Source organism: Sorex araneus, chromosome 5, assembly GCF_027595985.1.
Source record: "Sorex araneus isolate mSorAra2 chromosome 5, mSorAra2.pri, whole genome shotgun sequence".
Taxonomy (NCBI): Eukaryota; Metazoa; Chordata; class Mammalia; order Eulipotyphla; family Soricidae; genus Sorex; species Sorex araneus.
In genome coordinates, this window is record NC_073306.1 from 91,671,325 (window position 1) to 91,685,098 (window position 13,774).

Genomic DNA, 13,774 nt, shown 5'->3' on the forward strand with positions numbered 1-13,774 from the left:
TGTTTGCATTTCATACAGTGGTCGAGTGCCCATCTCTCCACCAGTGCCCATTTTCCACCACCAATGGTTCCAGCATTCCCTCCCACCCCTACCCCATCCCCCACACTCCACCCCGACTCTGTGGCAAGACATTCCCTTTTGCTCTCTCTCTCTCCTTTTGGGTGTTGTGGTTTGCAGTAGAGGTATTAAGTGACTATTATGTTCGGTCTATAGTCTACTTTCAGCCCGCATCTCCCATCCCAAACGAGCCTTCGTAGCACCCTTTACTTGGTGGCGTGGATGCTGATTCTAAGGCTCAATAGAAGCTAACAGTACAAGTAACAATCTTTAAAACAAGATTATCAGAAAGGAAAATACACCCAGAAGAATTGACCAGGAGAAAGAATGTAGCAAAAGGCCATGCAAACCAATGGAGCAGAGAACTGAAAAGGCCATGCTTTCATTTCCAAGTCTGCAGTGAGATGAAGTGATCAGACTGCTTTCCAATGACTATGCGCGTGAGCACAGAAGAAGGACAGCTGTGGATCTGGAAGCCTGTCTGTGGGGGAAGGCTGGGAGAGCCCTGGGTGATTCCAATTAGCCAGAGTGTCAGGGCTTTATTTAACACTAAGCCACAGAAAACACTATGGAAGGCAGGAAATGAGGAGGGGAATGCTTGGGGCTACTCTGGCCTTCAGTGGCTGCCAGCTCTCAGCTTGGTTCCAGCTCATCCCGACCACCCAGGAGTTGCTCTGCCAAAAGCAGAGTTGGGAGAACCCTGGTTGGGGCTCTGGGCCAGCTCACTGGGAATGCCCGGGACCACGTCTGAGCACTGTGAGAACAGTGATCTGGGGCCCACCCCCTTCTTCCCTCTGACGCCCCATTTCATGGTTGGGCACAGAGCTTTTTTTTTACTTTTTCTCTACTTTTATGATAGGTGGCACATCCTCTGGCCAGGGGCAATGGGGCCACACCTGGTGGAGATCAGGAGGCAGCACAGCTGGAGCCCGGGCTTTGCTGATTTACTACAATCTAGGTCATGTGTGGACAACAGTGTCAGCACTTCAGGTTTCCTTTTGTTTATTTTTTTAGGTTTGAGGCCACAACTTGTGGTGCTCAAAGCTTACTCTTGGCTCTACATACAGGAATCATTTCTGACAGAGCTCAGGGGACCATATGGGATGCTGGGGATTGAACCCAGTTTGGCCTCAAGCCAGGCAAGTGCCCTACCTACTGTACTATGGCTCTGGTCCAACACTTATAGCTTTCTTGGACACAATTAGCATATCTCACCACCACCAAAATGCCTAAGATCCTTCAATTCTGTACTGACATTTCTTTTAGTTCTTTTTTTCTGGTGGGGTGCACGAGTGAGGGAGCATACCCAGTGGTGAGCAGGGGCTCTGTACTCAGAAGTGACCCCAGGCAGTGCTCAGGGGACCAAAATGTCATGCTGGGATTCAAATCAGTCAGAGCTACGACAGCCACATGCAAGGCCAGTGCCTTCCCTCCTACATCTCTCCCCACCACACTCCCAAACCCCGTCTAAGAACTCGAAATGATAAGACTTAAGAAACCCTCATAATGGCCTTAGGTTTCTTTTTGCTTAACTTGGAATACCAAAGACAAACTTCCCTAATTTGTACAAATATCACTTTCTCTTTTTTTCTCCCTCAAAGAAAACCCTGGTTACTTTTTAGGTCCCACATTATAATCCTCATTTCCTGCACTGGCTCTGGCCGTGGGAATAAGGAGGCAATTTTACCCCCCATACTGAGAGGGGCCAGGGAGAGATGTCTCCAGGGATGTGATTGTCAGTGCATTTCTGTCTGATGAAGTTAACAACTTCCTTTCCACATGGGCCACTGTCTACGGCCTCAATATACTTTTATTATGCTCAATTTCTGTGTTAATGTTATTACTATGTGAGGGGATCTGTTTGCTCAGCATCACAGGCGACAAATGAGAGTTTAGAGAATTCAAGGAAACAACCTGCATCACTAGATGTCCTGTGTCCCTCATCTTCAGAAGGCACTGACAGCTTCGTTTCTAAATTCAGACATGAACCATCAGGGTTTGACTCCAGCCCCTAAGAAGAGCTGTCAGGAGCAGTATTTCTGTCACTGTCACTGTCATCCCGTTGCTCATCGATTTGTTGGAGCAGGCACCAGTAATGTCTCTCATTGTGAGACTTATTGTTACTGTTTTTGGCATATCAAATACGCCATGGGTAGCTTGCCAGGCTCTGCTGTGCGTGTGCGATACTCTCGGTAGCTTGCCGGGCTCTCCGAGAGGGGCGGAGGAATCGAACACAGGTCGGCCACGTGAAAGGCGAACGCCCTACCACTGTGCTATTGCTTCAGTCCAGTATTTCTGTAAAAAGCCAAAATAGCAGGCTATCTGAAGTGGTTAAACAATAAACATGAAGTCATGAAAGATGGTGTTTCCCTGGACCCTGGCAACCTTGTGAGAGCGTGGTCATGAGTAAAACTTCTTACACACTGGGTGAGATCCCGGCAGCCTTGCTGTCTGGGATCCCTGGCATGGTAGGAGAGTGTCAGGTGTGTGCACGTACCACAGAGAAGGGTGCCACCCAGGGAGCACCCCAACACAAACACTGGGTAAGCGCTTGGCAAGGAAGTACCATCTTAGTGAGCATGCAAGGACAACAGCGATCTTTGCAAGTGCCACAACGGTAACTGTGACCATGATCGAGACCACAAGTCTTGGAAAGCACAGCTCAGTGAGCACGATAGCCTGGAGTGTGCACTCCAGTGAGTACCACGGTCTGTGGAGAGGCCAGAGAAGGGGCCACCTGCACACATTCAGCATCAACAACAATTAAAGGGAAAAGGTGAGAAAGAAAAGCAATTCTATTTATACCACCATGAAAATGAGCAAGATCTTTGGCTAAGTTTAATAAGAGCTTCAAGCTACAAAACACCATTCCAAATGTTTGTCAAGACATTCCATGTTCATAGACTGAAAGGCAACACTATAAAATGGTAGTAACTCCCCAACTGGTGCTAGAGAAAACACATATCCCCATCCCCTTCCTGCACCAAAAAAAAAAAAAGGAAAGAAAAAAGAGCTACTCTAGGCTCCCCATGTCTTGTTCCTCTGCCCCGAAATCAGTGGAGTATAAAACCAGTCTCTGGTTTGAAAACTCTGGGGCTGCTTTGGGAGGTCGGTGAGCCAAGAATCATCCTAGTTCTACAGAACCTGTAGCTCCTGGATCTGAGGTCGCAAATGCAGGCATGCGGTGTCTCCAAATTCCACAATACTGACAGCCCAGTAGGAGCACAGCAAATTAGATGGGATGGAAGCATAGAAGCCAACTAAGCTCAATAAGCAAAAACGATAACACAGAAGGCTCAACTGCAACAAACGGCTCAGAATCCTCAATGACTTTGATAACCCTATCATGAGATATAACAATTTTCACAAATTTTCTTTTGTGAAAAAAAACTATTTTTTGATAATTCTAGTTACCATTTTGTTGTGACAAGTAATATAAATTCATGTGGAAATGCAAGGAATCCTGAATAGCTGAACATTATCTTAAAAAGGAAAAAAAGATGGGGAGGGTAGGGAGATAGAACAGGGATTGCTTTTGCATGCAGCCATCTCGGGTTTGATCTGAAGCACTGCCTGATCCTCTGAGTACCACTAGAAGTCAGCCCTGAGCACTGATCTAGGAGAGCCCTGGAGTATCATTAACTATGCCCCCTGCAAAAGAAAAGAAAATAAAAAAACTGAAAGACACTTCTAGATTTTAAAACTAATGCAAAGCTATTATAATCAAACAATGGGGTAACAGGGAGGAATAGGCATATAGGCCAGTAGAACCAAGAGTACAGTAATAAACCCTTAAAATTATTGTTAAACGATTTTTGAGAAGTATACCAAGTTCATGCTCAGTGGGGAAAAAGAATAAGTTGTTCAACAAATGGTGTTAGGAAGGTTGGGGATTTGCAAGCAAAAGAAAAAAAAAGAAAGAAAGAAAAATAAATCTAAATACCTTTTGTGTATCATACAAATTAACTCAGAATGAATAATAGCCATATGTAATAGATAAAACTATAAAATTCTTAGAATAAACAGATTAAAACCTTCACGATGTTGGGTCAGGCAATGGATTCTTAAATATGATACCAAAAACATAAACAATAGCAAAAAATTGGGATGAATTAGACTTCATCAAGTATATTACCGCAAGACTCACCATTAAGAAAGTGAAAAGACAACCCATAGAGTAGACGATATTTTCAAATCAGGGTTCAGTTAGGGGTCTTGCATGCATAGTCTATGGATGCAATGTAACAATATAAAGACAAATAACTCATTAACAATGGGCAAATGATTTGAACAGAAATTTCTCCAGGGAAGATATGCAATATGACCAATGAGTACATGGAAAGAAGTTCAAAATCATCAGTGATTAAGGATATGCAAATTAAAACACAATGAAATATTAGTTTACACCTACCAGGTTGACTGTAATTTAAAAAATGAACAACAAACAGAGTTAGCGAGGAAAGGGAGAAATTGGAACCTTTATATATTGCTAGTGGGAATGTAAAACCAAAGTAGCTGCTTTGGAAAATAGTTCAGAAGTTCTTCAAACAGTTAAAATTACTGTAGAACCCAGCAACAACCCTAGGCGAGAAATAAAAACTGACGTCCAGACAAAAACATGCAAACTATTTATGCTAGCATTATTAATAGTAAGAGGTGAACACAATCTAAGTGTCTACCAGTGAATGAATGGCTAACAAAACAGGGAGCTTATTCATCATAGAAAGGAACAAAGTACAGTACTAGGTCACAGTACTTTTGGTTGAGGCAGACAGTATGTACGGCAGTGATGCCTCAATGCAGCCTACAGCATCGAGGTGTGTATAAGAACACTGTGTAATGACATTAATGCAATGATGACACTGCCCAGTGCACTTTATAGAACATGCTCCTGAAGTTTAGCAGCAACACCGAACAAGTACTCACTCACGCCTGCTCTAACATGGAGCTAACTGAAGGAAGCCAATCACCAAAGTCCACATATTAGAGGATTCAACTCACTTGAGTTATCTGGAAATGGCCAATGCACAGAGAGAAAGTAGATTACTAATTGTCAGGGCTGCCAGGGAGTGAGGAAACAATAATGAGTGCGAATAGGCACAGTTCCTCTGGAGTGATCAAAAAATCCTGGGATCAAAAAGCAGTGACATTTGCATAATTCAGTGACTAAAGTGAAAATGACAGGGATACACACTTGAAATGGGCGAATTCCATGCCATGCTGAAACAACCTTGATAAAACTGCTATGAAAAAACAGGCAGGCAGTACGCCGGGAAGATGCCCGGCCTCGACTTTCCCTGCTCTGCCCAAATCTAAGGATCTAGGTCACTACTTAGTCCTTATTATCGAGAAGTGAAGATATTAATATGGTTTCACTGCACACTATAAAGACTAAGTATTACATAATAATGTTAATAGAAAACACGTTTTATAGGGCCTTGATTACCTTTCAATTAAATGATAGTAACTTTTCCTGGGGAGGTGCCACGTATCACAGACAACAGAACTGCCAAGATCACACTCAACACTTATAAGGCACCTGGGATGTGAACTCTTGATCATCTGCTTGCAAGCTGCAATACAGGCACTCTAAGCCACTGTACTATCCCTCCAGCCTAAGTGGTAGTAATTTATCCAACAAGAAGTCTGCATTTGAGCCAGAGCAATAGTACAGTGGGTAGGTCATTTGCCTTGCGTGCAGCCTATCCAGGTTCAATCCCCGACATGCCATGTGGTCCCCCTAGCACCACCACGAGTAATTCCTGAGAGCAGAGCCAGGAGTAACCCCTGAGCATCACTGGGTGTGGCCCAAAAAGAAAAAAGAAAAAAAAAGTTTGCATTCATTACACTGACTCAATTGATACCTGATTTATTTTGGTGAGGATGTATTTAGCACTCAAAAACCACTCACTGGCACTCAGGGAAAAAAGAATTTTTTTTCAGGTCTCCCAAGCAGTGCTCAGGGGGTCAAGGGGCCACTCCCAGTGATATTCTTGGACTGAGCAGAGCTGAGGGCCCCCAGGTCCACCCTGAGGTGCTCAGGGATCATGCAGCACTGAAAACGGAATCCAGGGAATCCAGGGCCTCTGACCACCACATATGTGCTAGAGTTGCCTGAAATTTCTCTCTGGTCTAAACATTCTATTTAGTTTAACTAAAAAAATGATGGTCCTTCACATTAGTATTAGTATCAAGGGTGAAAACCATTTAAATCATCTATCTATTGAGACTCATATACACAGATTTATTGTCAAGAGTTTAATGAATTACAGAGATGAGTAACAAGTATTTCTATCTGCCATGTGACAAAAACAAACAAATCTTTCTACCTTTGAGCACAAAATCAATTCAGAATAGACTTGATCCCTCGTTTAAAGCTTCCCATAGATGGACACTTGTAATCAATGTTAACAAACCATGCCAGCAGTTCCCTTCATCCACACTTCTGGCCTCTAGGCACAGGACTGATTGATGGGAAATCTTTTCCAATCCAATGTAAGGAGCAGCATGATCAGGGGTCACTCATGACTCATGCCTTATCTGTAAATACAGCTTGGATCAACTGGGCCACAAATGCCTTCAACACAACTGCTCCTCAACTAGGGACCTTCTATGGTGAAGGCGACTGGCTGGGGCTCTGGCCTTAGCTCTGAGCTCCCCACTGGTCAAGTCATTAAATTTCTCTGGCAGAAAAGGACTGAGCTTGAACTTGCCTGTTTTTGCTCTTATTTTGACTGAAAAGAGATTAACATGTTCACACAACATGTGCACATAAATGTTCACAACAGGGGCCGGAGTGGTAGTACAGTTGGTAGGTGAGCTTACCTTGCATGAGGCCAACCTGGATTCAATCCTAGTACCCCATATGGTCCCCTGAGCCCTGCCAGGAGTGATTCCTGAGTGCAGTCATGAGTAAGCCCTGAGCATTGCTGGGTGTGACCCCAAATTAAAAAAAAATGTTCATAATAACATTACTCATTCTTCAGCACAGGAAACACCCAAGTTAGCTGCAAAATTTGAACAAAACACATTATGTTCTCTCAACGGAGTATTATTCTGTCCCCAAAAAGAAGTACTGCTAGACACCACCATGAAAACCACCCTAGAAACCATTATCCTAATGCAAAGGTCATAAACAATGGTCTACTTTCATGGGGTGCCCAGAACAGGCAAACAGATGGAGACATAAAAGTCAATGACTGCTTGGGGAGAGGGGGCTGGTGGAAAGAACCAGGAGAGGCCTGAGAGAAAGGGTAGGGGGTTTGTGCATAATTAAAGTCTTCTACAGTTGTGCTGATGTCACCCAACTCTGAATATAGTGAAACTCATGGGCCTTAGAGGCATACGATATATGGCATATGAATCAGAACTCAATAAAGCTGTTCTAAAAACTTGAGTCACTGTCCAATCCCTACTGCTTAGTCTCCGCCTGCACTGGGGACCCCGCTCACCTGAGGTTGGGAAGTCAATCTCGATAGCATTGGAAAGGCTGGTGGCTGCCTCTCGCCACAGGCTGCCCCTGACTGGAGACCAGGCTGTCACCAGGCAGCGGTACAGCCCTGCATCGGAGATCTGAGTCTGGTACATTCGGTAGCGAAACTCATCTTCCTGAACCTTCTCTAATACCACACCATCCACACGTGATTCGTCCGTCCAGTTCTCTAGCTTCACCACCGAATCCAGGTCCAGGGAGATGATGTACTTGGTTTCATTGGGACTGGTGAGGTCACCAACCGGCTTCTCAGCAGTGATGAGAACAGAATAGCGTGGCGACTTAATATTCTTGGAAGACACTTTACAAATCATCTCAAATGTATTCCCCACGGCAAAGAAAGGCTTGAGCTGCCTGGCCTTCACCACCAGCATGGAGTCTGCAACACAGCACCAGAAAGAACAGGATCATCACTCAAGAGGCTGATGTGAGATGCTGAGGAGTAGCGAGTTATTTGCAATTGCTACATGACAGCGCTCCAGGAATCTGGAGACTCACACAAAAAAATCCTATGCATGTAGGCAGCTGAAAACCAGCAGGCTGGAGAAATCGAGCTATCTGGAATGATGAAATGAGTGTGAGGGAAGTGGGAACGATGGATGAGCATTTAGTTTCCAGGGTTTACTAAGTCCTTGAGAAGAGTCACCTATAGTGAGGATTTGGGCAGTAACTGGGGGGCATGAGAGATAACACTTGTCTAGTGGGCTGGAGAAGGCAGATTAAACACAGCTTCCAGCATCCCCACACCAGCCCAGGTACACATTTGCCTTGAACCCTCAGAGATCCACTGGGTGTAGGGAAGTACCTCAAGCTGAACCAGACTGCTGGATTAAGGGTGATGTAGTGTCTATTCTACCTGGAGGGCATGTGACTACACAAATTATAAGTAAAGGGATCAGTGCAGACACACTGCTAGATGTAGGCATTTTAGACAAGTGTCCATAAATTTTAAGCTTAAGAGAGCTACCCTGAGGTTGGAGAGATAGTACAGCAGGCAGCGCACTTGCTTTGCATGTAGCTGATCCAGGTTTGATAGCCAGCATCCCATATAGTTCCTGGAGCACCATCAAGAATAATTCTTGAGGGGCTGGAGTGATAACACAGTGGGTAGGGCATTTGCCTTGCATGCGGCCAATCTGGGTTCAATTCCCAGTATCCCATATGGTCCCCCGAGCACCGCCAGGAGTAATTCCTGAGTGCAGAGCCAGGAGTAGCCCTTGTGCATCACCAGGTGTGACCCAAAAAGCAAAACAAAAAAAAAGAGTAATCCTGGAATGCAGAGCGAGGAGTAACCCCTGAGCACTGCCAGGTATGGCTCAAAAACTTTAAAAAATAAAAAGGAGAGAGCTACTTCCAGTCTTTTGTGAAAACAAAAACGTAAGCCAATAATCTCTCAGCACATATACATGATAATACCCCCTAGACCCTGATTTTCTGCAAGGAATGTTCCCAGACCCCCCCTGGATATGTGAAAACCTTGAACAGGGCTGTAGGCCACACTGTCACCTGACACTTAACACTTGTTGTGTATGTCAGAAGACAAACACAACAGAAGTCCCACTCGGCCATGCCATGTAGCCTAGGTGTGTACAAGCTTCAGTCCAGCCATCAGACTAGCTGTGTTTGTGCAGTCACACTGTGTAACATTCACCTGCATGATACTGGAACCACCTCAAGTCACTTCCCAGAATGGAAACCCATCACTACAATTGCAGTAATGTGAATATCGCAAATATACACCCCTTTATAAGTGAGGCACAGTAAGAGATTAACAATGACTTATAACATTTACATCTACTGAGCAAAGACTTATATGTACATGTCGGTTTTTTTCCCCAAGCAGCTTATTGTGTATGATATTTCTGGAGTCAACTGTGGGTAAGTGCAAGTACAAATCACAGGCAGCGAGTGCACCCATGAGACCTCATCTATAGTCCAAGAATCACTGGTGGGGATGGGGGTGGGGCAGGGAGAGTAACAAAGTATCTGTAGGATACTTATGCACCTTCTTTTCATCCTTTTATAAAATGATTAAGTCTATAATCTGGTCAATTATAAAAAGAAGTTTTTAGGTAGACATTTGTGGAAATACTTGGTCTGCCAAATTTTCAGCAGAACATGGATATTAGTTTCTCTCTAAATTCACAAGATGGACTGGGTAGTAAGTTCAAGTCTTGGAGACAGTGATGCTAAAGCCCAGGGGTGCTGGGGGTGGGGAGCACCAGGACCACCTGGGCAGTGCCAGGTGGCATATGAACCTTTAAATACCTTTCAGGCAGTGAATATTCACAGGGTGCCTCTGCTGCTGTACACATGGGCAGAAGAAAGGAAACAGCTGGGATAGGAAGGCAAGAAGCCAGGCTGGAGATGAGGACAGTGTGATCACAGGAGAAAGAGAAGTGGCACAAGTCTAGTCAGCTCTGGAGAATGAGGAATTAAAGGCAAAGGTTTGGGTCACAACAACAATGACCCTGGTGCTAGCAAAGTTGGAAGAGACCAGAACAGCCACATCAGAGCAACATAAACCTGCATCTGGGTTTGTCCAACTACCACTGGGGCAACATCCCATCCAGGTGTGTATGTGTGTGGGGGGTACCTCAGTGTTGGGAGGAGCAAAGTTCCTAGAAAAGAAGTTCAGGACTGTGTCTTGGGAAGGAGGGATGACTGAGCATGAGGAAGACAGAAGGGATGGAGTAAAGGAGCCCAGACAGAGATTCACACAGAAGGAGGCCAGTTCTGGGGTAGGACCCTTAGTCCAGGAAGCTGCATCAGAACAGAGAACTCCCTCACCACATACAGCTTACTGTGTCAGAAAACCAGCAACCGCATTCTGCAGTAGTTGATCAACAGTGACCTTCAGAGGAGCAGAAGGCTCGGACCCTGGAGAGCATAGAGGGTCTGGACACTGGCCCTTATAAAGTAGAAATTAGAGTAAAAAATTTTTTGGTTAGGGGTACTATACCAGGTAGTGCCTGAAGTTCTGTTTTGGGGGCCAAACCTTGTGAGGGAGGGTGATAGCACTATGACCATCCGGGAACTGTGAACAGCTGTGAACAGGAGGGCAGCTGCATGTTTCATGCTTCCTCCTACGTCTGGGCAGGTGTAGGAATGAAGGAGAGTGATAAAGGCATCACCAAGGACAGCAGACATGGACGGGCAGAGAGATGAGGCACTGGGAGTGATGGCAAGCTGGCGGGACTGTGGGCGGGGCCCTGGCAGGACCTCAGGGCTGTGGAGGGCCCCGAGAGGGTGATGGAGAGCATTACCCCATAGGTGTAGAGAATAGGGTTTTAAATTTGTTTAGATTTGAGAGTGGGGAGGTGGTAGTCATCAGAAGCAGACAGTCTGGTGGGGGTGCACCTGGGTGCTAAGGGCTGCATGGGGAAGACGGCATAATGCCGGGGGAGCATTGGGGCTGGCTCCCTCAAGACCCTCAAGCTTGAACCATTCTGCAGAAACATGCAGATTCCAACTCCATCTTGCCAACTGCCCCAGACTGCTCAGGACAGAAACCCAGGGCATGCAGGGGAACGTGACTCCAGCACTGGGGTGGCTGCAAAACCCCCTACGTGGCTGCAATGTGCAACTTAGCCTTCCACATGCACAGTGAGGATGGCAAGAAAGGGAGGGACAGTGGCGGGGAAATGATTGCTGGGAAATGATTGCTGGTAACATCAGGAGGATGATGAGGGTGCCGGAGCTCGGTCAATGAGGGCAGTGGGTGCTGGCCCTGGGCACTTTGGGGAAGAGGGAAATGGATGTTCCCCAAAACTGCCAAGAGAGACACAGAGGACATTTTCTTGCCTGGTGCAGTGGTACAGCAGTGTCAGAAGATAAGCCTGGCCTGCAGGGGGCTCCGGGGCACAGGGCCAGGGGAGGGCACAGTTCCCAGGAGGGTAGAGAGAGGAATGCTGAAAGCTAAGGGCTCTGTTTGGGGCTGGGGTGCAGGGCAGATGGCAGGGCAGGAAAAGAGGCTTGTAGGTACCATGTGCTACTTCAGCTCCAGGGCATGTAGTTATGGGTTTCCTGGAGAGACTGACAAATATCAAGAGTATGGGGCTGGGGAGAAGGTAGAACAGGTAGGGTGTTTGCCTTGCACACAGCCAACCAAGGTTTGGCCAGCATCGCACATGGCCTCCCGAGCTGAGTCTGCCAGGGGTGACTCCTGAGTGCAGAGCCAGGACTCACCTCTAATTATTACCTGGTGTGGCCCAAAAAATCCAAAACAAAAAAGAACTGTAAATGTGGGGCCAGAGTGATTGTACAGTCAGTAGGGCATTCGCCTTGGATGTGACCAACCCGGGGCAAATCACCACCATCGCATGTGTTTCGCCCACCCTGCCAGAAGTGATTCCTGACTGCAAAAGTGCAAACCTAGAAGTAAGCCCAGAGTACTGCAGTGTGTGGTCTAAAAAGTCAAAAAGAAAAAAGAAAACAAGCCCAATTCCCTAAAACAGAACCAAAAGTGTTTGAACTGTTCTATATTCCCTGAACTACAATAAAAATACTGCATTTCATTATGTGTATTTGTACATGTGTGTGTATGTATGTATGTGTGTACATGTGTGTGTATATAAAATATTTATCATACATAAAGAAAAGAGAAGCGGTTTCCCTGAGGTTCTTGTCACCTTTCTGAAACATTGTCTGCATCTCTGCACAGATGACTGGCTCCTGGAGACAGCACAATGGCCTGAGGTCACTGCCTCAGTCATGACACCTCAGGCCCCCTCCCCCAGCAGCCTTGTGGGTGCAGACTCAGCCCATGAGGTGGTGTGGTGTGATATGAGGCACACTGTCCATGGCTCAGTTCAGAACCAGCCCCCATGTCAACGGGACTTCTTGTCCTCCAGCACCATCCCCTGAACCACTAGAAAGTATGTAGGCTTCAGGCAGAGCACCAGGCAACAAGAGCTGCTTCTGGGGGTTCCCAGCGTAGAGGAGAGCCTACTCAGGGAAGACTGCTCATCTGAGGACACACAGGAATGCCCAGGGTACAACAGAATGGCTACAGGACAAGGGCTAAGGCTCCCACCTTCAGCGGCCCAGAACACATTGACGGGCCTCGAGAAGACCTCCTTGCTCTTCACCCAGCTGTTATTGCGCTGCCTTGTCCAGGCTGACACGACGCAGTAGTAGCTGCCTCTGTCTTCCTCGGTGGTCCTCTGGATTCGGAAGGTGAATGTGTCGCTTTGCTCCTTGGAAAAGATGAAGTCTCCATCCTGGGCCCGCTGCTGGCTCCTCTCACCATACTTGAGAGTCCAGTCCCCATTCATGATGGCCAGCAGCTCACTGGCCACTGCATCATCACTACGCCGATTCAGCCGATAGTACCAGGACACAGTGAAACGCATGCCCGCCTCGGCATTCCTGCTGTCCACCTGGCAGTCCAGTTTGGTGAGGTCATCCGAAAACTCGGCCACCTTGGATGCATTTAGGTACACCTGGTAATCTGGTTCTGGACAGAAGAGAGGGGTCAGGGTTAAAACTCACATAGAGCAGCACCCTGGTCCAGCCAAGAACAGCTCCTGGGTCAGGAGGGGATGCCCGTTGTTTTATTAGGGAAGGCCTACCAAGAGCACTGGGTGCAGAGCTCAGTGGGCACAGCCACACGCAGCTGTATGCTCGTCCCTCTGCTATGAACCCTCACGGAAGGCTCATTCCCTGCTCCCCAGGTGCTTCTAAGGTGCACCCCCCCACACACACACACAGGATTTCTAGACAGGGCTGCGCTTTTCTCCTGCTACTCTTTCATCTTGCAGGAGAAAAAGAACGCTTGCACTAAAGAACATTTTCTTTGCCAACCGTATCTGCATCCCCATTGCTTTGATCAAGTGGCTCCATGTTACTTAATGCTTTTATTTATGACTCACACAGATTATAAACTGCTGAGGTCAAGGAACTGCTCTTCTCTGATTTACACTTCTAATGAAATGTGCAACATCATGACCTCTCCAAGAGTGATCCAGGGGCCCGAGAATGAGATGACTCCACACGCACTTTCCTTCTTCCCAAGTGGCCACTGCAGGGGGCTGGGCAAGTATAGCAGGGGCCCAGGGATGCCAGACTGTGCATGGAGCTCGCCCTGCACAGCAGGAGTGCCAGGCCCGGAAGGATCCGGGAGCTTATCTATTCCCGAGCAGCAACCAGGGCCAGTGGAACAAAAATGAATTTTATTTTGCTAGAGGCTAACTCCTGGCTCTGTGCACAGAGATGACTTGTAGC

The 13,774-nt window shown here is 46.7% G+C and overlaps 1 protein-coding gene across 1 annotated transcript in view; it reads right to left on the minus strand.

Moving 5' to 3' along the window:
- PTGFRN (prostaglandin F2 receptor inhibitor) overlaps positions 1 to 13,774 on the minus strand; it is an 81,892-nt gene that overhangs the window by 13,847 nt on the left and 54,271 nt on the right. Inside the window, exons 5-6 of the mRNA XM_055140227.1 lie at positions 12,585 to 13,007; positions 7,509 to 7,928 (exon numbers count right to left, since the gene is read on the minus strand). Coding sequence (XP_054996202.1) covers positions 7,509 to 7,928; positions 12,585 to 13,007 — 843 coding nt within the window. The remainder of the gene's footprint in view (positions 1 to 7,508; positions 7,929 to 12,584; positions 13,008 to 13,774) is intronic.